This window comes from Pseudophryne corroboree, chromosome 7 (assembly GCF_028390025.1).
Source record: "Pseudophryne corroboree isolate aPseCor3 chromosome 7, aPseCor3.hap2, whole genome shotgun sequence".
NCBI classification, from domain to species: domain Eukaryota; kingdom Metazoa; phylum Chordata; class Amphibia; order Anura; family Myobatrachidae; genus Pseudophryne; species Pseudophryne corroboree.
The window spans coordinates 97,601,575-97,626,204 of NC_086450.1; the positions used below are offsets into that span (position 1 = coordinate 97,601,575).

The window sequence follows — 24,630 nt, forward strand, 5'->3', positions numbered from 1 at the left end:
GTTCAGACGTGGTACCGACACCAGAATCCCGGCTAACAGGGGCTATTCCCACTCGTGGGTGTCCACGACAACCATAGAGTGAGAATAGAACCTGTGAATAGAAGCCGGCAGCATGGCGAGCACAGCGAGCCTGCGAGGTTCTTCGTTGTGCTCGCCCCCTGGCGGCATTCTAGCCGGCATCCCAACGCGGTTGGAGTAGATATCACTGCTGCTTACATGGAAGCAGCAGCGATATCACTAATATGGTAATGCAGCAGGGAGTGTCACGCCTTCTGTTGCATTAATCTGAGCTGCGTTCTAGGACACAGTATCGGAATCATCTGCGATATTATCAGCCAGCTGTGTGACCTATGGATCTACCGAAACAAAGAGGCCAGGAAATCTCTATTCTCCGAAGGAGATCCTGGCCTCATCCATCCCTCACAATGGCTTCTTTTTTGGAAATGGAGGTCATCGCCGCCCAGTGGTGCAAGTGGGCGGGTACGGGTGGGTACGGCGTACCCGTAAGAATTTAGCCGTGGGTACGCCGTACCCACACCGATGGGCCGCCGCTCCTCTTCCTTCCCTCCCTCCCCCACGCCGCACCGCCGCTGATGTGAGGGCAGGAGAGGCAGGAGAGTGCAGCCTGCGCCTCTCGTTCCCCTCAGTCTCCGGTGGGTGTTTCAGTTTACTTCAGCGCCGATCCGTGAGCCAATCAGAGCTCGCACCCGCGAGCTCTGATTGGCTCACGGATCGGCGCTGAATTAAACTGAGACACCCGCCGGAGACTGAGGGGAACGAGAGGCGCAGGCTGCACTCTCCTTCCCTCACATGACAGACAGGAGGACAGCGACGGCAGCGGCAGCGGTGAGTAGGGGAGGGGGGCATGTTATACCTGGCACTGGGGGGGCATGTATACCTGGCACTGGGGGCATATCTGGCACAGGGGGGCATATATACCTGGCACTGGGGGATATCTGGCACTGGGGGGGCATGTTATACCTGGCACTGGGGGATATCTGGCACTGGGGGCATATCTGGCACAGGGGGGGTATATATACCTGGCACTGGGGGATATCTGGCACAGGGGGGCATGTATACCTGGCACTGGGGGCATATCTGGCACAGGGGGGCATATATACCTGGCACTGGGGGCTTATCTGGCACAGGGGGGCATATATACCTGGCAATGGGGGATATCTGGCACAGGGGGGCATGTATACCTGACACTGGGGGCATATCTGGCACAGGGGGGCATATATACCTGGCACTGGGGGCATATCTAGCACAGGGGGGCATATATACCTGGCACTGGGGGATATCTGGCACTGGGGGGGCATGTTATACCTGGCACTGGGGGATATCTGGCACTGGGGGGGGCATGTATACCTGGCACTGGGGGATATCTGGCACTGGGGGCATATCTGGCACAGGGGGGCATATATACCTGGCACTGGGGGATATCTGGCACAGGGGGGCATGTATACCTGGCACTGGAGGATATCTGGCACTGGGGGCATATCTGGCACTGTAGGGGCATTTCTGTATCCGGCACGGGGGGCAATGTATATCTGACACAGTGGGGGCATTTGTGTATCTAGCACTGTGGGGCAATGTGTATCTGACACTGTGAGGCAATGTATGGCACTCTGGGGGCATTTCTGTATCTGGCACTGTGGGGCAATGTGTATCTGGCACTGTGGGGCAATGTGTATCTGGCACTCTGGGGACATTTGTGTATCTGGCACTGTGGGGCAATGTGTATCTGACACTGTGAGGCAATGTATGGCACTCTGGGGGCATTTCTGTATCTGGCACTGTGGGGCAATGTGCATCTGGCACTGTGGGGCAATGTGTATCTGGCACTGTGAGGCAATGTGTATCTGACACTCTGGGGACATTTGTGTATCTGGCACTCTGGGGACATTTGTGTATCTGGCACTGTGGGGCAATGTGTATCTGGCACTGTGGGGTTATATGTATCTGGCACTGTGGGGCAATGTATATCTAGCACTGTGGGGCAACGTGTATCTGACACTATTGGGGTCATACGTGTATCTGCCCCTCCCCCATATGTGTATCACGCCCCAATTTTCATTGGCCACGCCCCATGTGGCATTTGGCCACACCCATTTTTTTTTGCGGTGATCAAATTCAACAGAAACTAAACATTTTGTTCACAGACCAAACAGTCTTCAACATCACTACGACCTACAGTATAAGTGTGGTTGGAGGAGGACTACACAGAAACAGTCAAATTTCAAGTATGTGCGGCCAGCATTACCAACATTCCAACTACAATGTATATAACTATTTTCAACAATGGGCATAGCTTTGTAGCAAGTGATTCAAGAAGGAGTACAGCTAACTGAAACATCACAACTATCCTACTTAATATAACCCCCCACACCGCACTCTACTGCCCCCCCCCCAAAAAAAAAAAAAAAATCATTGCTTTTCATGGCCATGGTTACGGCAAAAAGATATGAGCTATGTTATACCGCTTTTACACCAAGTATAGCGGGTCGCAGCCGGGAGCCCCGACACGGGAGCTACCCGGCTGCGACCCATGTCAGTCCCCATTTAGACCGGAGTCACCAACCCGGCATATTGCCAGGTTGGTGATGTGTGACATTGCCGGTGATGCGATGGGGGCGGAGCTTGGAGATCACATGATCTCCAAGCACCGCCCGAACATAGAGTGTAAACGGGAAGCCGGGTCGCATCGACCCGGCTACCGTTTACACTGTACAGTTTGCCGGGTTGAACGCGTGTTCAACCCAGCAAACTTCCCGAGTTGGAATACCGGGCCACTCGACCCAGACTATTCCAACTCGACCCTTTTACACCAGCCAGCAACATGGGTTATGCACATTCATGTGCAACAATAACCTGTGTTACTAGCTGGCGGTGTAAAAGGAGTATAACTCACCTAATCCAGTAGTTATCAGAGGGGGGGATTGGCACTAGACGCACGCACAGAAGGACTCCCGGGCCCTCTATCACAAAGGGCAGCTCTTACCAGGTGATCTGTGCTTTGTGATTATCTTCACGCATACAATGTTAGTAAACTGTTATGCTTGCAATGAGTGGCATCATGCATTAGAGACAGTGGGGCAGATGTACTACGCCTTGAAGAGTGATAAAGCGGAGAGAGATAAAATACAAGCCAATCAGCTCCTGTCATTTTCACCCACAAACTGTAACATGACAGGAACTGATGATTTAGTACTTTATCTCACTCCACTAGATCACTCTCCAAGGCTTTTAGTGCATTTACCCCAGTGAGAGATGGGAAGGGCACCACACACTGCAGTCACCAGTTTTGTAGAGAAAGTTTCCACAGCCACAGACACAGCTTATACTAACAGACAAGGTCATACTTATTATTATTGTTTTCTGCATTTTCTAAAGTATCTACCTACGTTTGTATTATGGAGCCCAAATATCTGCGATTGATTGCGTCAATTCCCCGTTTTGCCAATAGGTTGGGTCATCTGCAAAATCCAACATGTTGGAAATCTTCGTTTCACCAAATCTGGCAAGCCGAGTATTTTTTACATGCTGGTTTTTGTCAGTAATCTGACAAATCTAGACCATCAGAGTCTGCCGATGGGATCGGCATAACGGGGAATCGTCCCATAGATATATGGCCCGCATTACCCTGATACAGGTTGTGAGTGACTATCATCACATTGCATTCATACGATCATCACGGAATTATTGCCCATGCATGTGTATTATTTTTACATGATATTTCTATTCTTGTGTCCATTTTAATGTCAATTGCGGTCAGTCTTGTTTTTTCAGTTTTACATTACCATCGCACTGTATTATCCAATTTCTAATTCTTTTCTAGAAAATACTTATTCGAAAAAATGCTTTGTCTGTAACATTGGATAAAATTACAATCTTGATGCTCTTGAATATTCCTCCGTATATATAAAGGGGGAAAAGCAGGAAAAACTACACAGTGTAGTCCGCCAAAAGAGTAAGGAAAACACACAAATGGGGTAGATGGTGATTTCAATCCTTAAAAGGGAGAGGGGTGCAGATTAATTGATTGATTGATTTACTGATAGATGGTCACCCGTGATAGAAGAAATATTGCTAGGTTCTCACATCAATGCTTACATCTGCCAGAGGTTTGAATACACATTAAAGATATCTTTATAACTTCCACTCCCTGGTGTAGGCTGCCCAATATTGGTGTCCACAATCACTGTGTAAAGTCCTCGAATGATGCTTACACTTATGCTTACATGGGCTATATCTGGGATCCACACGTAGTAGTTTCTTTGTCCTGTTCGGTAATATGCTTTCCATATGAAATATTACTCAATATTGTCTAAACCAGCATCTTCATTTTCCCAGGCTCATGCGGCTATGGATTCAAGGGTGGATTTAAGGACAGTCACTTCATCACACAATACCAGTGGTTCTCAAACTTTTTTGAATCACTGCGCCCTAGTGCATCAGAATTCTTTTCACGGCACCCGTTCGCTATATAATAACTACTACTGGACTTCTCCACCTAAAGTGGGACAGTTGGGTGGTATGAAGCAAGCATGGGCGTAACCATAGTGGGTGCAAAGCGTGCCACTGCTATGGGGCCCAGAGGCTTAGGGGGGCCTGGACCCAGGTTATAAAGCTACATACTAATTTCCCAGATTTGCTTGAATTGTGTGACATTACATTCTCAGTGAGAGGTTTGTGTAATGGATGTTATAATAGTAAGGGGGCACTGTAATGTGGCCCAGTATGAACTGGTGGCATTGTAATGTGACATAATATGAACTGGGGACACTGTATGTCATAATGTAAATTGGGGATACTGTATGACATAATCTGTATTGGCAGCCCTACAATGTGACATCATGTAAACTAGGGAACTACCATGGTTCATAAAATAAACTAGGACATTACTATGGGGAATAGCACTGCTATGGTTCGGAACATAAACTAGGGTACTATTACGGGGCATAAAATGAATAACTGCTGCTGAGAGGTGTCTACCAAGAATCATTGGTACAGGGGCCCCTTAAATATGTTGCTATGGGACCTGCAAAGTTTTGATTACTGACATATTAAATTCTTGTCCAAGATATAACAAATAATTATGTCTGAGATTATGCAGTACCACTTTGTGCCAAAAATATGAAAAACTGCACCGGCTGCATGACTTCACTGGTGTCACCAGAATGCATTATTACCGTATATACTCGAGCATAAGCCGACTTTTTCAGCACTTTTTTTTTGTGCTGAAAAAGCCACCTCGGCTTATACTCGAGTCAGTGGCAGTGCAGTGTGACAGGCAGAGCAGTGTGAAGGAGGGACACGGAGCGCACAGCGCGCGCCTCTCCTGTGTCCCTCCTGCATCTCCGGCGGCAGCGGCGGGTCTATTAAAGGAAGTACCCGTTCGTGACCTCTGATCACGAACCGGCACTTCGAATAGACCCCCCGCGGCCGCCGGAGATGCAGGAGGGACACAGGAGAGGCGCGCGCTGTGCGCTCCGTGTCCCTCCTTCAGAAGACAGCGCGGGATCGACGGAGGGGTAAGTAACAGGCACTGGGGGAGCATATTTGGCACTTGGGGAGGGGGCATATGTGGCAGCATGAGGGGCATATGTGGCAGCATGAGGGGCATATGTGGCAACATGAGGGGCATATGTTGCAGCATGAGGGGCATATGTGGCAACATGAGGGGCATATGTGGCAGCATGAGGGGCATTTCTGGCAGCATGAGGGCATATCTGGCACTGCGGGGCATATCTGACAGCATGAGGGGCATATCTGGCAGCATGAGGGGCATATCTGGCAGCATGAGGGGCATATCTGGCAGCATGAGGGCATATCTGGCAGCACGAGGGCATATCTGGCACATCTGGCACTGTGGGGCATATGTGACAGCATGAGGGGCATATCTGGCAGCATGAGGGCATATCTGGCAGCATGAGGGCACATCTGGCAGCATGAGGGCACATCTGGCACTGTGGGGCATATTTGGCAGCATGAGGGCATATCTGGCACATCAGGCACTGTGGGGCATATCTGGCAGTATGATGGCATATCTGGCACATCTGGCACTGTGGGGGCATATCTGGCAGTATGAGGGCATATCTGGCACTGAGGGCTGTGTACGGCTAGAGCTGCATTTCCCACCCTAGGCTTATACTCGAGTCAATAAGTTTTCACAGGTTTTTGTGGTAGAATTAGGTGCCTCGGCTTATATTCGGGTCGACTTATACTCGAGTATATACGGTATACTAGTTACATATGTGCCAGAGCTGTGACGTGTAACCTGAATGTAAGTACAGCAGCCTGGCGGGACTTCCTGGTTTACAGTCCTCATTAAGATGCAGCAGACAGTGACAAACTATTCAATGCCTAATGCAAACCAATGACACATCTCCTCCTTAATGTATTACAATCTATCACATGCTTTGAATAACTAACTAGATTTAGAAAAGAGACATTGAGAATGTATTTATTAACAGCTACTGTGGATCTAATTACTATCACTATTCTCTTCTGTATGGAGAACGGAATATCCCATTAATAAAAGCTCTGCGGGTGCTTTTCCGTACAGCTGTGACAGGCTACTTACAGAATTTCGCCCGTGAAGCCAAAAATCTGTGTGTCTGCATGTGGAAGCCTTTCTTTCCTGTTGTCTTTCTGTCCGCAGCCGTCATTAGTACCTGAACTTGTATCCAACCCGGAAACGTTACAAACGAACAAGGAAGTCGGCTTACATGCCCGACGCTGCCATGGCACTTCCACCAGGCAGAACAGTTCAGTGTATTGGCATGGATACTACACATGGGAAGTGTGGTCTGTCAACAGATTGGTCAATCCATATGTAGCAACAACCCCCGGTATGCCTGATCCTACACATAGGGGGTCCTTCAGGTTGGATCGCAGTGTGTGTGATCCAACTGCAAAAAATGAGAAAAAGATGTGGGCCCATGCACAGCGCCAGAATTTTCTGCGGGGGAGGGGGGCTACAGAAAATGCGATCACAATCAGGCAGAGGCATTCGCAGGGCAGGGGGCAGCAACGCTCCGTTTCCAGGGTGGAAACGGAGTGTTGCGGAGGCTGGCAAAAGGGGGGCGGTGCGGCGCGAACGGGGGCGTGATCGCGGTGGCTGCGTGATGTCACACGCAGTTGCCATGATAGGAAACATGGCGGCGGGCCTCCAGCGGGCGCAACTAAGCTGCGGCAGCAGGAGGCATCCTTCATTTCTGCTAACAAGCAGAAATTGCGCTGCGTCTGCTTGTTGATAGGGGGCGGAGGCAGCGGTCAGCATGGCCTGCGATGGGCAGCCCCCAGCATGCTAACAAAATGATTGCAAATTCTGCTAATTAGCAGAATTTGCAGTCATTTCTGAATTAGGCCCATAGTTTGATGCGATATATAGCTTTGATAAGTAGCAATTTATGTATACTTACGCTTCCTGAGATGGCGAACCTGAACTCCATGGAGATGGGGAAAGCAGAGCTTTCCATCCCTTCATGAATTGCACTCACCAAACTAAAGCATGGTGATGCGATTCAGCCACAGAGCGGGGGTGCCGCTGGTGAAGTCAGGAACTTCTCCACAGTAACCCACTTTGTGAATAGCCCAAAGCAGAGAAAAGCTCTGTTTTCTCTGCTTTATGAATAGATCCCATTGTGTGGGAGATTTATAAAAGCTTGGAGAGAGACATCTTATCACTGTCATGTTACAGGCTGTGTTTGAAAAATGAAAGTTAGGAGCTGATTGGTTGGTACTTTTGGGGAGATGTATGATGCAGTGAAAACAGTGGAAAAGTGAGTAAGTTGAGAAGTTGCCCATGGCAACCAATCAGCTTCGAGGTAACGTTTATCAAGTGCATTCTTTAAAATCATAGGTAGCAGCTGAGGTATCCGTTCAGATGGTCGACCATGTTATGGTCGACAGTCATTAGGTCGACCACTATTGGTTGACATTGACATGGTTGACATGGACACACGGTCGACACGTGAAAATGGTCGACACATGAAAGGTCGACACATTAAAAGGTCGACATGAGTTTTTCACATTTTTTCCTTTTGTGGAACTTTTCAATACTTTACGATCCACGTGGACTACGATTGGGAACGGTAATCTGTGCCGAGCGCAGCGAGGCACCTTGCCCGAAGCACCATGCGAGGGGACGCGGTGCACTAAGTTCCCCATCACTTTACGCAAAAAACAACTCCAAAAAACGAAAATAAAAAATAAAAAAATGCAGGTCGACCTTTTCATGTGTCGACCATGTGTCCATGTCGACCATGTCAATGTCGACCAATAGTGATCGACCTAATGACTGTCGACCATAACATGGTCGACCATTCATACCGGAACCGCTGCCGATTGGTTCCCATGGGCAACTTCTCCACTGGCTCACTTCTCCACTCTTTTCATTGCTTCATACATTCTGATGTCTGTAAAACGACTTTGAGTCCTACAGGAAAAAGCGCTACATAAATAAAATTATTATTATTAATATTATTATCTACCCCTCAATCTCTCCACTCTCTCTCTCTCCAAGGCTTAGCACATCTGCCCCTTTATTTCTCTCCAAGCTTTGATAAATCTCCCCCTGTGTCTCATTCACAGTTTGGAGCTAATTCAGCTGAATGGTGTAAATGTGAACATGTACAAAGCTTTCTGTGATCAAGTGTTGCCAATGCAATCTTCTTCTTTTTTTTGCAGTGAAAATACGGCACAGCAACACAAGGTAGCTTTATTTGTATTCTGCAATGTAGAGTTGAACCATGATTGCTCCATCTAACTGGATACTCTCCTGACACTAAAGCTGGGTACACACTTGTTCGATCCCAGCTGTTCGGGTAAAACACTCCCGATCATCCAGGCTCTGGGGGTCATTCCGAGTTGATCGCTAGCTGCATTTGTTTGCAGCGCAGCGATCAGGCTAAAAAATGCCAGTTCTGCGCATGCGTATGCGGTGCAATGCGCATGCACGACGTACGGGCACAACGAACTATGTCGTTTTGCACAGGGTCCAGCGATGCATTTCAGTCGCACTGCTTGGCGCAGAGTGATTGACATGAAGTGGGCGTTTCTGGGTGGCAACTGACCGTTTTCAGGGAGTGTGCGGAAAAACGCAGGCGTGCCAGGAAAAACGCAGGTATGGCTGGGCGAACGCTGGGCGGGTTTGTGACGTCAAATCCGGAACTGAATAGTCTGAAGTGATTGCAAGCGCTGAGTAGGTTTTGAGCTACTCTGAAACTACACAAAAAAATGTTGTAGCCGCTCTGCGATACAACCGTTCGCACTTCTGCTAAGCTAAAATACACTCCCAGTGGGCAGCGGTGCTAAAAACAGCTAGCGAGCGATCATCTCGGAATGACCCCCTCTGTGTGTATCCAGCTGTGTCCTCCTGTGTGGTGGGGGGCAGCTGCAGGAAGGGGGGGGGGGGTGGAAGTGGCTCCACTATGGGGATCGGGAGGCTGGATGTGCAGCACATAAGATACGACCTCCACGTCCCGACAGTTACAGGAGCGTAATAAGCCATTTATTGGCTAACGCTCCTACATCGGTACAGAGTACACACCTATACAATCAACAGCCATTCACCCGATACCGGGAGAACAGGCCGACAATTGTATAGGTATGTACCCAGCTTAAGTCAGGTGAGTTGTCTTCCCCCAATAAACTGGATGAAGAGGAAACATGGAGCAGAGGCTCATAGCATAGGGATCAGTGGCAAAATGAGTGAGAAACACGGACAGAGAAAAGTAATAGTCTACTTATTGTCTATCCTCCGTCTGCACACTTTTGTGTTTCTTCATAAGGCTTAATGATGCCCAAGTACTACTGTCTTATCGTGTCTTCACTCCATCTAATGAGTGGAAAGCAGAGCAGGGGTCTGGGTGACCACAGTAATTAGAATTGTTGATTGTTAATTGGACCTCCTCAGGATGATGACTAGGGGGTGAAAATTATTTTCAAAGATACCAAATAACAGATTTAAAAGTTCTCATAAAAACACTGTCACACTCATTTGAGATACACACCTAGTAAATGTACAAATCTAATAACAGGATTTAAAGGGGTCTGGTACGAAATCCCGACAGTGACCGGTCCGATGGCCACAATACCGGCAGCGGAATCCCAATATTCAAAATCACAATACATTTTGGTAAGCAATGTAACCCTAACCCACCCCTCCCGCGGCTTTACCCTAACTGTTCTCTCAAGCAGCGTGGGGATCCTGATTACATCCCATTTACAGTCCCTAGCCCTCCAGTACACTTCATTTTCCAATATAATGGTTTTTTGATTGAGTGCAAAATCAGGTGTTGTAACGTGGCTACATTCAGGACTGAACACCTCAATCCACATAGGTTCTCGAAACAATTTGTTGCCCAGTAGGTGACACATAATACTGTGTTCCTTCATACAACATAAGAACAGGTACAAATGGTCAATGGGTGAAAGAGGTCGCAAAATAAGGAACAGCTTTGTACATCTACAATTTACATGCTTTTATAAAATTGTCATTGTTGTCATTTAAACCGAACACTAGTTACCAAAGAGTTATTGCCCATAGTGAAGGCAGTGCCACAGCCAAAGGCACTAAGCCGCCAAGTGCTGCTGCAGGCCTCCTTCTAGTGGGTGACCCTGCCAAGTGCACTTTAAACAGTATGGTGGCCAGAGACACCAATTATTTTCTTTACATCTACTTCATTGGAATGTTAGTGAGACATGTGCAGACAAGACTAGACACACCAAATGCATGTACTAGGAGACAGTATTTATGTATCTTTCCTATTTATTTATTTCAGCAGACCTTGCTGATAAAAAGTCTCCTTTTCAGCATCGATGTGTCTGTTACCATGACAACCCTCTAGTGGCGTAATGACAGAGATAATGGCTTGTACGGAACATCCGATTAGATTCAATTTCAGAACTGTGAAAACTGTTGATAATAAACACATTTTCTTCTACTCAACTCAGTTATGAAATAAACTAGGACAATGCAAACGACACAAAGTACAACAAATGTATTGCCTTATAAGGAGTTTTCCACCTTCAGATTAATTACTTCATCGGTTTGTAGATGCCACCCTTCAACTTTTACTAAATACATTGCTTTATTATTTTCACTTGTCTGCCCTGTATTTATATTGTTAGGAATAATAATAATAATTAATTATTATTATTATTATTATTATTATTATGTTTAGGCAAGTGTATATTCTATTCTCTCTTCACATTAGAGTCAATGGCATCTTTAAAGGCATGGGCGTAGCTATAGTGGGTGTTGGGGGTGCCATTGCTATGGGGCCCAGAGGCTTTTTAGGGGGCCCCAAGACCTAGGTCATTCAGTTGTCTACCAAGTTCCTAGAACTGCTTGTTAACTAGTTGGTTCCAGCCCGTTGCACATTGTGAAAAGGAGGAACCGTCAGCACTAGATGGCGGTCTGTGTGTACCCCTCGCAGTAGAGCTTCACACTGATGTGATCTATCTCCAGGAGGACACTGCTATGTTATATAATATGTGCCGAAATGGTGCACAGTATGAACTGGAGACACTATGGCGTTCAGAGCCGGCCCTAACCAATATGATGCCCTAGGCAAGATTTTGGCTGGTGCCCCCTAGCACCACCGCTGGTTCCGCCTCTGACCTTGCACCTCTTTCCCAGCACCATCACCCCTCACCCATAGCAGTCCTTATTTTGGTGTTTGAACCCCCTATATTTTAAATAGGAACAGTTCGCACATTTGGCGCACAGCCCAAAAAGGGGTGTGTTTTTGCTGGCAAGGGGCATGGCCACACAATAGTAACCCCAATTCCAAATACGTCACACAGTACTGCAACTTTATTCACATTTGATCATGCGATAGTGTCCATAATTCATATTACATCCCACAGTAGTATTACTTTACCTTATAAACATTACTCCTCACAGTAGAGCCCCTTATTCACATTACATCACACTGAATTGCTCCTTATTCACATTACACCACACCTTATTGCTCTTTATTCATGTTATACGACACAGTAGTGCCCTTTCTATACGCAACGCCATAGTAGAGCACCTTATACACATAATGCCACACCTTAGTAATGCATTTATACACCTAATGCCACACAGTAATGCCCCTTACACATTATTAATGTCCTTATAAACATAATGCGCCTTACACATTATGACAACCTTTATTAATGCCCTTTTACACATAATGTCCCTTACATATATGCCGCACATTATTAATGCCCTTATACACATAATGACACACATAGTGCCCCCTACACATTTGCTGCACATTATTAGTGCCCTTATACACATAATGACACACATACAGTAGTACCCTGTTACACATATGCCGCACATTATTAATGCCCTTATACACATAATGACACACATAGTGCCCCTTACACATATGTTGCACATTATTAATGCATTTTTACATGACACACATAATGCTCCTTACACATATTCCGAACACTACTGCACAACCAACCCACTCACATGCACACAGCACTCACACTGCTACTAAAACTGTGACCTCTGCCTCTGCTTGGATACGGATGTGTCCTCATAAATCTTGCCTCAATGCTAACATCGGGCACCTTTTTTATGAAAATGCATCTTATTTGCATTGCTTTGTGGCTAGGATGCACAAGCAGATTCTGCTGATTAAAATGATATGCAGCATGCCTATATATTGTGTGAGACTGTGGCTGTATCTGCATTAGAAATGCTACACACAGAATATAGGCATGCCGCATATCATTTTAATCAGCAGAAGCTGCTGATGCCCCTGGGCATATCAAATGCCCTAGGCAATTGCCTAGTTTGCCTATGCCCGACTCTGATGGCGTGGCACAATATGAACTTGGTTGGGGGATTGAAATGTGGCCCAATATGAACTGAAGGCACTGTAATCTGACATAATATGAACTTGGGGCACTGTAACGTAGCACAGTAAGATCTAGAGGCAATATAATGTGGCATAAAATGAACTAGGGAACTACAATGTGGCATAATGTGAAATGGCAGCACTACAATGTAGCTTACGAACTGAGTGCACTGTGTGGTGCACTGTGAACTAGGGGTGTGTGGTTCATAGGGTCGACCATACTTAGGTGAACAGTGTCTAGGTCGACCACTATTTGTCGACAGTGACTAAGTTGCCACAAGCATTAGGTCGACATGAGGTTTTGTTTTGTTTTTTTAATTGGTATCGTTTTCTTCGCAGAGTGACCGGGACCCCAATTACTGCACCGTTTCCCCTCGCATTGTTCACTTTGCTCGCCATGCTTCGGGCAAGATGCCTCGCGCCGCTACCGTTCCCAATCGTAGTCCACGTGTATCGTACAGTATGAAAAAGTTCAAGAAATTAATTTTTTTTTAAAACTCATGTCGACCTAGTACAAGTTGACCTAGTGACCATGTCGACCTAGTAACCATGTCGACATAATGCATGTCGACCAATAGTGGTTGACCTAATGACTGTCGACCTAGAGACTGGATACCGAACTAGGGCACGTCTATGGTGTCTAACATTAACTAGGGAAAAACTATGGGTCATACACTGAACAACCGCTGTTTAGAGAGCTATCTCTCTAGTAGCATTACTGCAAAATGTTGCTATGGTGCACACAAAGGGGGTCATTCCGACCCGTTCGCACGCAGTGCTTTATCACTACGGTGCAAATGGGTGCGGAATGCGCATGCGTGGCGGTCGCAGAGCCGACCGCAAAGAAGACTGACAGGACGGGGACGTGGCAGGGCAGAGCCGGACCGTTTGGAGACGTTTTCGGGGAGTGGTGAGTATAACGCAGGTGTGTCCACTAGAACGGAGGGCGGAGGAGTGACGGCAAAGCCGGGCCCATCATCGCTGGATCCATCGCACAGGGTAAGTAGGTATAGGTCTAGTCTACTTCTGCTTGAATTTTTTTTTGCTTAGCAGGGTTGCATAAGCGATCGCAGCCCTGCTAAGCTAAAATACACTCCCCCATAGGCGTGGGCTAGTTGATCGCAGCAGCAGCAGCAAAAAGTTGCTGGCTGCGATCAACTCGGAATGACCACGAAAGTTCTGGCTACAACCCTGCATAAAGGTAAAACAAAACCTAAACAAAAAAACACTCAGGAGGATGCAGACAGGAAAAAGAGAGCACTTAGTGACAGTTGCACAAGGGGCCGTACTAGACAATATAGTTTCCTATCCTTAGACCAGAGGTTCCCAAACTGTGTGCCGTGGCTCCCTGGGGTGCCTCGGGACATTTGTAGGGGTGCCCTGGATTGGTGGTCCAGGACCAATTCAAATTATTCATGGTCAATATAATAGGCAAAACCAGTGCTGGTGGCTGCCAGTCATAAAATATGTGGCCAAACAGAAGCAAATCTTGTCCCTCACCACACAACTGACCCTAAGAATGACATATAAACGCGCTCTACTTAATGTAATATTTCTTTCTAAATTTTTCAATAAGAAATTTTTGGCCTAGGGGTGGCGTGAAAAAAATTCTGATATTCTAGGGTGCTGTGATTCAAAAAAGTTTGGAAACCACTGCCTTAGACTATCTTTGGTTTTCCAACAAACAAGACATATCTTAATATACTTCACATGTGACCACAGCCACTCTTCCTATCAAACCTAATTCTGCACTTTGTTTCTCAACACAGTCCAGCCACAATAGAGGCCACTGGGAACATAAGATCAATAAAGGAGAAAATAAGCAATAAAGATAGTGTACACGAGATAGTAAATCACTAAGCAATGAGGAATGCAGAATTACTTCCCCACCAATCACTGCCTCAGAGCCCATATATGTCACTCAGCTCTGTCAGATGGAATGTGAGATTGCACAGCAGGAGAATTTACAGCAGGTTGATGCTGAGAAGGGAGTAGCTCCTGTCAGTATATCCAGAGAGATTCATCGCACACTCAATAACACCATTTATTCTACATGTATTAATAGAAACAATCCATACTTAATATTTTAAATTGAATATATATTCATCACTCTTTGAGTTTTAGGGGGTATTTATTAAAGCAGGGACAGATAATATTGTGAAAAATAAAATACCAGCCAATCAGCTTAGGCCTTAAAATCTACAAGCTGTATTTGAAAAATGACAGTTACAAGATGATTGGGCAGTATTTTGGGGTCTATTTACTAAGCCTTGGATGGAGATAAAGAGGACGGAGATAAAGTACAAGCCTATCAGCTCCTAACTATCATGTTACAGGCTGCGGAGATAAAGAGGACGGAGATAAAGTACAAGCCTATCAGCTCCTAACTATCATGTTACAGGCTGCGTTTGAAAATGACAGTTACAAGCTGATTGGTTGGTATTTTGGGGTCTATTTGCTAAGTCTTGGATGGAGATAAAGTGGACGAGGACAGAGGGGTCTATTCATGCAGCAGTGAAAAGCCTTGTTTTGCGTTAAACAGGGCTTTTCTCTGCTTACCGCAATTCACAGAGCCGGTTACCGTGGAGAAGTCTCTGACTTCTCCAGCAGTACCCCCGCTCTCTGCCTGAATCGCATCACCATACCTTTGTATGGTGAGTGCGATTCATGAAGGTGCGGAAAGCTCTGCTTTCTGCTTCTCCATGGAGTTCAGGTTCGCCATCTCAGGACGGCGTAACCTGAGCTGTGGTGCGGAGACATCAGGGATGCTCAATGCTTCCCTGATCGCTGCTCGGCACCTTGCGCTGGCTCCGCCCCCCGACCTCCCAGCAACCACTGCGGCCTGCCGGGAGGTCAAAACCCTGCGCATGCGCAAAGGGACTCGCCGCTAGACCCCGGGCATCGCAGGGAGGGACTGCTGGAGATGACCTCACCGCAGGAGCCCCAGACACCGCAGCGCATCGTCGGAAGGGTGAGTATACATGAATAGCTACTTATTACAGCTATATATCGCATCGAAGCGATGCGATGTATAGTGATAAGTAGCAATTCTGTTTTCGTTTTCTGTATGAATAGACCCCAAAGTCCCAGCCAATCAGCTCCTTTCACTTTAGACGGGAGACCGGACGTGCAAAACAACTGAAGTAAGTGCTAAGGACTGAATTACAGCAATTTGTACCAGGTGAAAAGGGTCGCATACACCTGACAGAAAAGTGCGTCCCAGGACTTTCTTCTGAGCCACTCACGTGATGATCACATGAATCCTGGCACTTCCTCTCCAACTCGTAACGTCCCTGCTGCCAATCCTCCTGGCCCACCGTGATAAATACTTCGATTTGACTGCCACTTTCCTTACCCTCTAATTTTTTTTAAATTAATCCATTGCATCTTAAACCCTTAGAGAAGGATTGTAACAAAAAAAATCGCCACTATTATGTTATAGGCTGGCATGGAGAGGGAGGGGGTGGTGAATAAATCTTTCACTCCAATAGGCTGAATTTCTCCCTTCACTTAAGCCCCCTGAATAACAAAAGGCTGCCAGCTACAATCCTAGACCAAGTCATTCATAGCACTAATCTTTTGTTGTCCTGGAATTCTCTGCTACCCAATGCAGTAGGTACTGTGTACACGTAAGCAGGAGTGACTGTCCCTGACAGCACAGAACAAGCCACAGAGATTTAATACTCTGTGAAATGCTCACTGCACTGTTTCTAAAGGCCTATTAACAGATGGAAAGTGAAATGAATGTGTGGATCAGAAAAGTTTCATTCTAGAAAGCCCTGCAAACAAGCTGAAGATACTCTTTCCAGGAGTTTAACATGTTGCACTCATATAATAGTGAATGGGTAGCTTTCCTTGTTTCCTTGCAGATTCATTGGTCTTGCAGATTCATTGGTGACAAGTAACCCTCCGTCCCAATGATATCTGTCTGACAGCAAATGTTAGCACTTTTTTCTGGAATTAGCATTGGCTCAATTAATGAATGGACATAAAAAGTTTGATTTGTGTTAGTTCATTAATGATCCCAATTTAAGGGCAGGTTCACCCAGAAATTTAAGAATGCTGTGATTTCCCAACCAGTTCTAAATTGGGGGCAAGCTATGTCAGTCATACATTAAAGTGAATGGGAATCGTTGTTCCATGAGACACCATAGTGACTCTGCTGTCAGAGTCCAGGCCAGAAAATTGCAGCATTCTAAACTGCTCATCTGACACTACTGCAAATCTAGCAGTCAGTGTGATAAGATAGGAAGCAGACACATCTCTGTTGTCTAATGTATTTCACTCAGATGTATCTCAACTTCTGCAACCTATCGCTCTATATCGTACATGATAAGAAAACCAAACACACAAGATAAAAGCACTTCAGACAGCACAACCTTTTCTAGCTACATAAAGACATGATTAACAAGCCCTAGGTTTGAGCACCACTTACAATACAGAAGGAATGTTTGAGCTAGTACCATAATTTTCATCATACACCCTGACACATTTACCTCTAGGCTTAGAAATCTGGACTACAGTATATCAAGTTACATCAACTGTGCAGGGTTACACTGTACTGTAGATTCTCAGTTCAGCTCTTCCTATTGGCTGTCTCACAAGTTTAAGATTTTAATTAACCATGTCAGTTCTGCATGTTTCATGTACTTTTAACCCCCTTAAATATTAGAATTTCAATTTCATAAACTTATCTCTGCAATAGAAATATTTAACATTGTTTTATCGCTGTAGCAGCTGAGTGATATTCAACTACCATAGTGAAACAGATTCCAAGTGATCAGTCTGTAGCCCCTTTTTGTCAGACTAAAAAAATAAAAAAAAAAGCTATTGCTTTTTTTTTATGTAATAGTGCATTCCATCCTTTACTAAATAACTCCTAAATCGCCATTATTTTGTTCTCTAATATTATATGATAGAAAATGCATGGTAATCCTAAGCATTTGTTTTAAAACAAATAACTCAGAGAACAGAATTCACTAATCTGTGTCTCACCAGGTGCTGTGAAACTACAAGTATCAGCATGCTCTGCCAGCAGGAAATGGTTACCTACCCTCTGCAGTAATAAATTACTTACTGTAATCCACATGAGGCTTTTGTGCAATTCTCTCTTATATCAGTAATATACGTGAATTACAGGTGTACTTTATAAACAGCCTGACAGTTACAATAACATTTTCTATGTATCCATAGACAAACAGTATTTTGTTTCATTCCCACAGACCTAAAGGCAGACAAGTGAGCAATTCATCTTTCATTTTATAAATGAGATGATATATACAGTAGCTCTCAGTATTAAGCACACACACATTTTGCAGAACTGTTCATGAATATGTATAAGTCCTTACTATACAACAGTGCTTAACACACCCTAGGTAGTGAATAGTGATATATTAAATGTATGTTAGGTAAAGCACAACAAACACTCAACGTACAAATGTAGCAACAAACAAATAAGTGTAAATACAACATGTATCAAAAGTATCAATAAACAACGAAGTCTGCGATACATGTGCACCAAATTCTTTCTGTGCCTTCCGGAGGACAGTCCACACCCCTCTGTTCCAGTGCTACAGTGAGGTTTTATTAGGGAGCTGACAGTCAGCACACACTGAGGAGTCACTGGGGTGTGAAGAGGGAATGCTAGCAGGGAACAATGCAAACATTAGTAGATGTGGGAGAGGGAATCTCTAACGAGTTCCCACAGGGACAAACTGCATGTGGGGGCAGGGGGTCTGGGGAGTAATTACCCAATCCAGTGTCATCATAATTAATCACCATAGAAAAGCACTTGTCCAACAGGCAAGTTCTATATAATATGGGGTAATGTAACAGTTCTTAAAGTAAGTTATTCTCCCCCTCTCTGATCCTCAATAATTGGTGTGAAAACCTGTAGCACCCCCTAGTCACAGGACTCAAACCGACTTGGAAGTGTAATACCCTCCTGTCTGCCTCTGATAATAATAATATTGTTTAATTACCATACAACAGACCAACACGCATATCAAATGCATAGTGTCCCTCTAATACTATATTCCTTACACCACTCATACAGAACGTGCGAGTCTTCCCACCAACATAAATAGAGCCGGGAAGGCAATAGGGCAGAGTTACTACAATGTATTATTCAACAGATTAATCATTTACTCTGCAGTTACAAAGTCCACTGCGGTCTCCGGCAAATCTTCAAAGACAATAACGACTATAAACTAACGACTTTCCCGATACTGAGCGATACATGCTAGCAGCATAGAGACAGCGCATGGGATATATGGGGTATATACAGGTATACTGTAGCTGTCTATATAAAGGCATGGTACCTGTTACACCAACATTCAGACCTGAACAACACAGGGGGCCAAGGTCCCATGCAATGCACCCATGCTGTACGTAAGGTGGGGAGAGCTGCACCTCTTTGCTGCACGGTATTGTAGGGAACCTGCGGCTGCTGCAGAACCACATGCACAACAGCTGTTAATCACCACTGATCAATGATTCTAAAAGGCATCCAAAGAGGTTCTGCATCAGCCCTGGCTATTCCTATCAGTGCAATAATCTAGCTCAGGTAAGGGGAACCATCAGCCCTCAGGGACATCTACAGGAACTCTGCACAAACAAACGAGTCACATCACAAAGAAGAAGAAAGTTGTCGCCCCCGGGTGAGAGGAGAATTGCTATGCACTTACAGCCGCTTATCGTCCGGGTGCAGCTGCCGATGCATAGCCAGAGAGAAGCCGAACAAACTCCCGGGTTCTCCTCCTTTCGTGATCACATTGTCAGTATCCAGGTTAAAAGCAGCGACCAAAGTGCCGGAGAGAAGCCCAGAGCAGAGGAGGTATAGCCAGGACATCCTTCCCGTGCGCATACCGGTCTCCTAGTGTTCCTCAGCCCTTATCCTTCTGTGCACCGCTGCCCCTGATCTCTCTGCCCCCCTCCCTGTGCCCTTTCCCTTGCACCCGTCCCACTGCTGTGCCGCAGCTCAATGCCACCCTTGTTCTCAGGAGAGATCGGGCTTTTATATGGAGCGCCGGAGCAGGCAGACCACGCCTGGCTGCCCAAGTCTTGTCTGGAGCCTGGGGGCTCGGAAGGTCTTCTTCTCTCTCCTGCAGGGCTTCCCTACCCTGCCCACTGCTCACAGAGACTCTCCCCGGCTTCCGGGCGGTGCAGCAGCAGGTGCCTGGCTGTGGGAGCACTCACTGATAGTACATTATTATACTGTACAGGGCTGGGGAGGGGCTGACACAATGCACAGGCAGCAGCAGCAGCAGATCTGGGCAGGGATCCAGCTGTGCTACCTTTAGTCATGTCCATGTGCCGCCTCAGGTAGCACAAATCCAGGGTGTGCTGGTGTGCTCTGCTGAATCAGCCAGTGACTATGCTGCCACCAGGCAAGGTGTTCTGGTGTCTCCCCTGTCTCAAGCAGCAGTATTCAGGGGAATCTGGGGAATCAGTACATAATATGAACGTGCTACTTATAAGAGTGACAATATTTGTCTTTCATAGCTTAGTTAGAGCAGCGGTTCTCCTCTTCCTCCTGGATATTGTCTGGCAGCCCGTTCTAACATTTTCAGAACAATACATTTGTGATGAATATTATTGCTATTAGATAAAATGTTTCCGCTCCACTAATACTGTATATAAAATTTATAAATGTGCTATAAATAGGATAAAAAAAAGCCAACAAAAGACAACATTTACACATGGGGGCAGGGTTGGACTGGTCCACAGGGGTGCAGGGGTAACCCCCGGTGGGCCCCATTACTCTGGGGCCCACCTCCTCCTCTACGAATCAGATTCTAGACTGTGTACTTCAATTATACGTATGCTACCTTTTACTTCACAGGACTATGGTGCATTTTCTACAGTGCATTCCTGTTATTAATCTGGTACATTAGTATGCATGTACTATAAGTGTTTACTATATTTATCAAGGGGTCCAGCCCCTGTACTCGCTACTGGCTAGAAAAATCAATGTGGTGGCTGGCCACACCCCTAAACATGGGCGCCTACCACTGCATTGCACCGGTGGACCCTTCATGCCCCAGTCAGAGGTGTAACTAGCACGGGGCAAGCAGGCTGCGTGCCCTGGGCGCAGTGGCAGCCCCAGCAGAGGGAAGCGCCACCTGCACGGCCTGCTCGCTGCGTGCGCCCACCGCCTCTGGAGCTCCGCCCACCATAGTCGTGCCTCCGCTGAGTGACCACTGAGAACTCCTTTCTCAGCTCTTCCGGAAGTTCCTGCTGGCATAAGCGTGCGCACGGGGGGTGCCTGGTGTGCACAGGCACCCCCTAATATCCGGCACCCCCAACTCACACACGCCGATGACTGTTCCCCCCGAGGCGCCCGCTCAGGAGAGCTGCTATGCTGTTTGGACTCGTAATTCGGCCCAGATCGCTGTAGCCGGAAAGGGCACTGGCACAACTCAGTAACAGTGGCGGCAGTGTATAGAGAGCATGCCAGCACTCACCATTTGACACTCTGGGTGCTAAAAGAATTTTTTCACTATGGGCTTAGCTTGATCTACAGCCAGCCATGGATGTTGGGGGTAATTCCAAGTTGATCGCAGCAGGATTTTTGTTAGCAGTTGGGCAAAACCATGTGCACTGCAGGGGAGGCAGATATAACATGTGCAAAGAGAGTTAGATTTGGGTGGGTTATTTTATTTCTGTGCAGGGTAAATACTGGCTGCTTTATTTTTACACTGCAAATTAGATTGCAGATTGAACACACCACACCCAAATCTAACTCTCTCTGCACATGTTAAATCTGCCTCCCCTGCAGTGCACATGGTTTTGCCCAACTGCTAACAAAAATCCTGCTGCGATCAACTTGGAATTACCCCCGTTGTGCCTGTGAAAGGTATATATTGTGGAATGGGATGGGGAGAGTGCTGTGGTGTAATGTGTATAAGGGGCTCCACTGTGGTGTAATGGGTATAAGTGGCTCTACTGTATTGTAACGTGTATAAGTGGCTCTACCGTGTGTAACATGTATAAGGAGCTCTATTGTATGACTTAACGTCTATATGGGGCACTACTGTATGGTGTTCGGTCAATAAGGGGATCTAGTATATGGCGTAACATGTATAAGGAGCACTTCTGTGTCACGTAACGTATATAAGGGGTACTGCTGTGTGGTGTAATGTGAATAATAGACACTACTACTGTGTGGTATAATGTGAATAACGGACATTACTGTGCGGTATAATGTAAATTGATACTATTCTGTGGCCACGACCACCTTGAGACCCACGGCATGGCAAGCAGGTAAGGGTCATTGCCTTGTTTATTGTATGTACCCCATGCCTCAGTGTGAAGAAAATGAGGGGTGCGGCTTATGGGGATGGCATATCCTGTGAGTCCACGCCCCTTGTAGCAAGACCACGTTCTTTTCTGGGAGTGTGTGCACAAATGTCCGTTACACATCTAACCCCCCCCCCCCCCCCTGCTCCTATCACGGTGCCGCCCCTTTCATTTACTTCTGGATCCAACCCTGGCTATGGGCCTCTGTGTTCCCCCTGTACTATTATAATCCACCACTGATATAGGCTGACTATATTATCCCTTTAACATCGGACACTCATGAATTACACAGGTTCTGTGGCTGCTTAAAACCAGGTGAAATGCAGGCTTTTAGTCAGCCAGCCACATAACCTGTGTAATTTCATGATTGTCCCAGGTTAAATGGATAATATGGTCAGCCTAATACCCCTTTCACACCAACAATGCAGGGGCCTTACCCGGGAATACGGTCCCTGGATCATGCAGGGGCATTCCCGGGTAAGACCCCTTGCATACCGTAGTCAGCAGCCCGGCATATTGCCGGGTTGCAGACGTCAGCGGTGACGCGGCGGGGGCAGCGCAAGAGATCACATGATCTCCAAGCGCCGCCTGCTACATAAAGAGTGAACGGGAGCCGGGGCGCATTGACCCATCTCCCGTTCACACAGACCAGGTTCCCGGGAAGATCCCGGGACCAACCCTGGTTGATTGCAGGGTTGAAATGCCAGGGCAGGAATCCCGGGATTTTGACCCTGTACCCTTTCACACTGAGAAATTTCCCGGGTTGGTGCGCGTTCATGTGCAATAACTCGGGAAATTTTGGTCTGTGTGAAAGGGGTATTACTGATAACAAGGAACTCACTAATTGTCCTATTTCTGTGCGACCATTTGCTGGGTTGTGGGTCCAGAAAATGCACATGCCTACGAAAATATAAATGTCACTTTGTACTATGACGTTTGGATCATTCCCCTTCAATATGTTTCTGCTAAAAGACGGACATGGGAGGACAGTTGTGTCCTTACAGATGCTTAAACAGCTTTAAGCCGAACACAAAAGACGTCATCATGGACAACAGAAATAGTGAACAAAACCTTTCAGGGGATGCAAATTAGATTCAGAGCATTGTCAACAACAAAAAAAACCCTTACAAATAAATCTTGTGTCTGTCCCTGATTTACGACTACAGAAATATCAGTATGCAAACCGGTAGCACATTCTACACTCTACATTCTGTGGCTATGGGGCATATTCCATTACTGTAAATGTGAGAATAGCAAAAATCTTGCACCTGCAGGGTTTTTCCAGCGGTTGGTAGATTTTTGGTATTCAGTTGGGTGCAGGTTGTTTGATTTTTTGAGCAGTAGGTATTTTTTATCTCGCAGCCCCAGAGCACAACCAATTTTCCTAAAATCCATATTTGTAGGAAAAAGGGTCAGGAATTCCCCTGGAACTGCTGTGGCATTCCCCTAATGACTAATTAAGCAAATGGAAGTTTCCAATTAGCTTAATTAGTCAAATTACCTTACGAAGCACTACCTCCTCCTCCGTTTCTTCTCTCCAATGTTGCAGACAGCAAAGTCAGCTTCCAGGGACCAGCCAGACACAGACAGATACTACCGCTAACCCTGCACCCGCTTCCTGCACACACTACCTACACTACTGCTCACCCTTCACGAGCTCCCTGCACTTACTACACTAACCCTAACCCTGCACCCACTCCCCACACACACTACCTACACTGCTCCCTCTCCCCGCACACACTACCTACACTACCATTCACCGTGTACCTGCTCTCTGCACACACTTCTAGCATAAACTACCCCTAACCCTGCACCTGCTCCCCACACACACTACGTACACTGCACCCCCTCCCCGCACACACTACCTACACTAACACTCACAGTGCACCTGCACACTTCACACACTACCATAAACTACCCCTAACCCTGCACCTGCTCTCCGCACACACTACCTACACTACCGCTCACCCTGCACCTGCTCCCTGCACACACAACACTACATTACACCTAACCTGCAGCTGCTCCCCACACACACTACCCAGAGCCAGCCCTAGGCATAGGCAAACTAGGCAAATGCATAGGGTATTTGGCATGCCAAGGGGCACAAGCAGCTTCTGCTGATTAAAATGATATGCGGCATGCATATATTCTGTGTGTGACTTCGACTGTATCACACCCGCTCCCCGCACACACTACCTACACTACCGCTCACCCTGGACCCGCTCCCTGCACACACTACCTACACTACCGCTCACACTACTCCTAACCCTGCAGCTGTTCTCTGCACACACTACTTACACTGCATCTGCTCCCCGCACACACTTTACTACACCACCGCTCACCCGGCACCTGCTCCCTGCACACACTACACTACTGCTCACACTGCACCCGCTCCATGCATGCACTGCTGTGCCAGTCCCAGGTAATGAGAGGGGGCATGGCCAATGCAAGCAGATGT

The 24,630-nt window shown here is 46.6% G+C and overlaps 1 protein-coding gene across 3 annotated transcripts in view; it reads right to left on the reverse strand.

Annotated features, from left to right (window-relative positions):
- ITGA6 (integrin subunit alpha 6) overlaps positions 1-20,092 on the reverse strand; it is a 136,489-nt gene extending 116,397 nt beyond the window's left edge. Inside the window, exon 1 of one of the 3 annotated variants that reach the window (XM_063933461.1) lies at positions 19,559-20,092. In XM_063933461.1, the coding sequence (XP_063789531.1) occupies positions 19,559-19,737 (179 nt within the window). In that variant the 5' untranslated portion in view covers positions 19,738-20,092. The remainder of the gene's footprint in view (positions 1-19,558) is intronic. The other 2 variants (XM_063933459.1, XM_063933460.1) reach the window with 2 other exon arrangements.
- Positions 20,093-24,630: the final 4,538 nt, after the last annotated feature.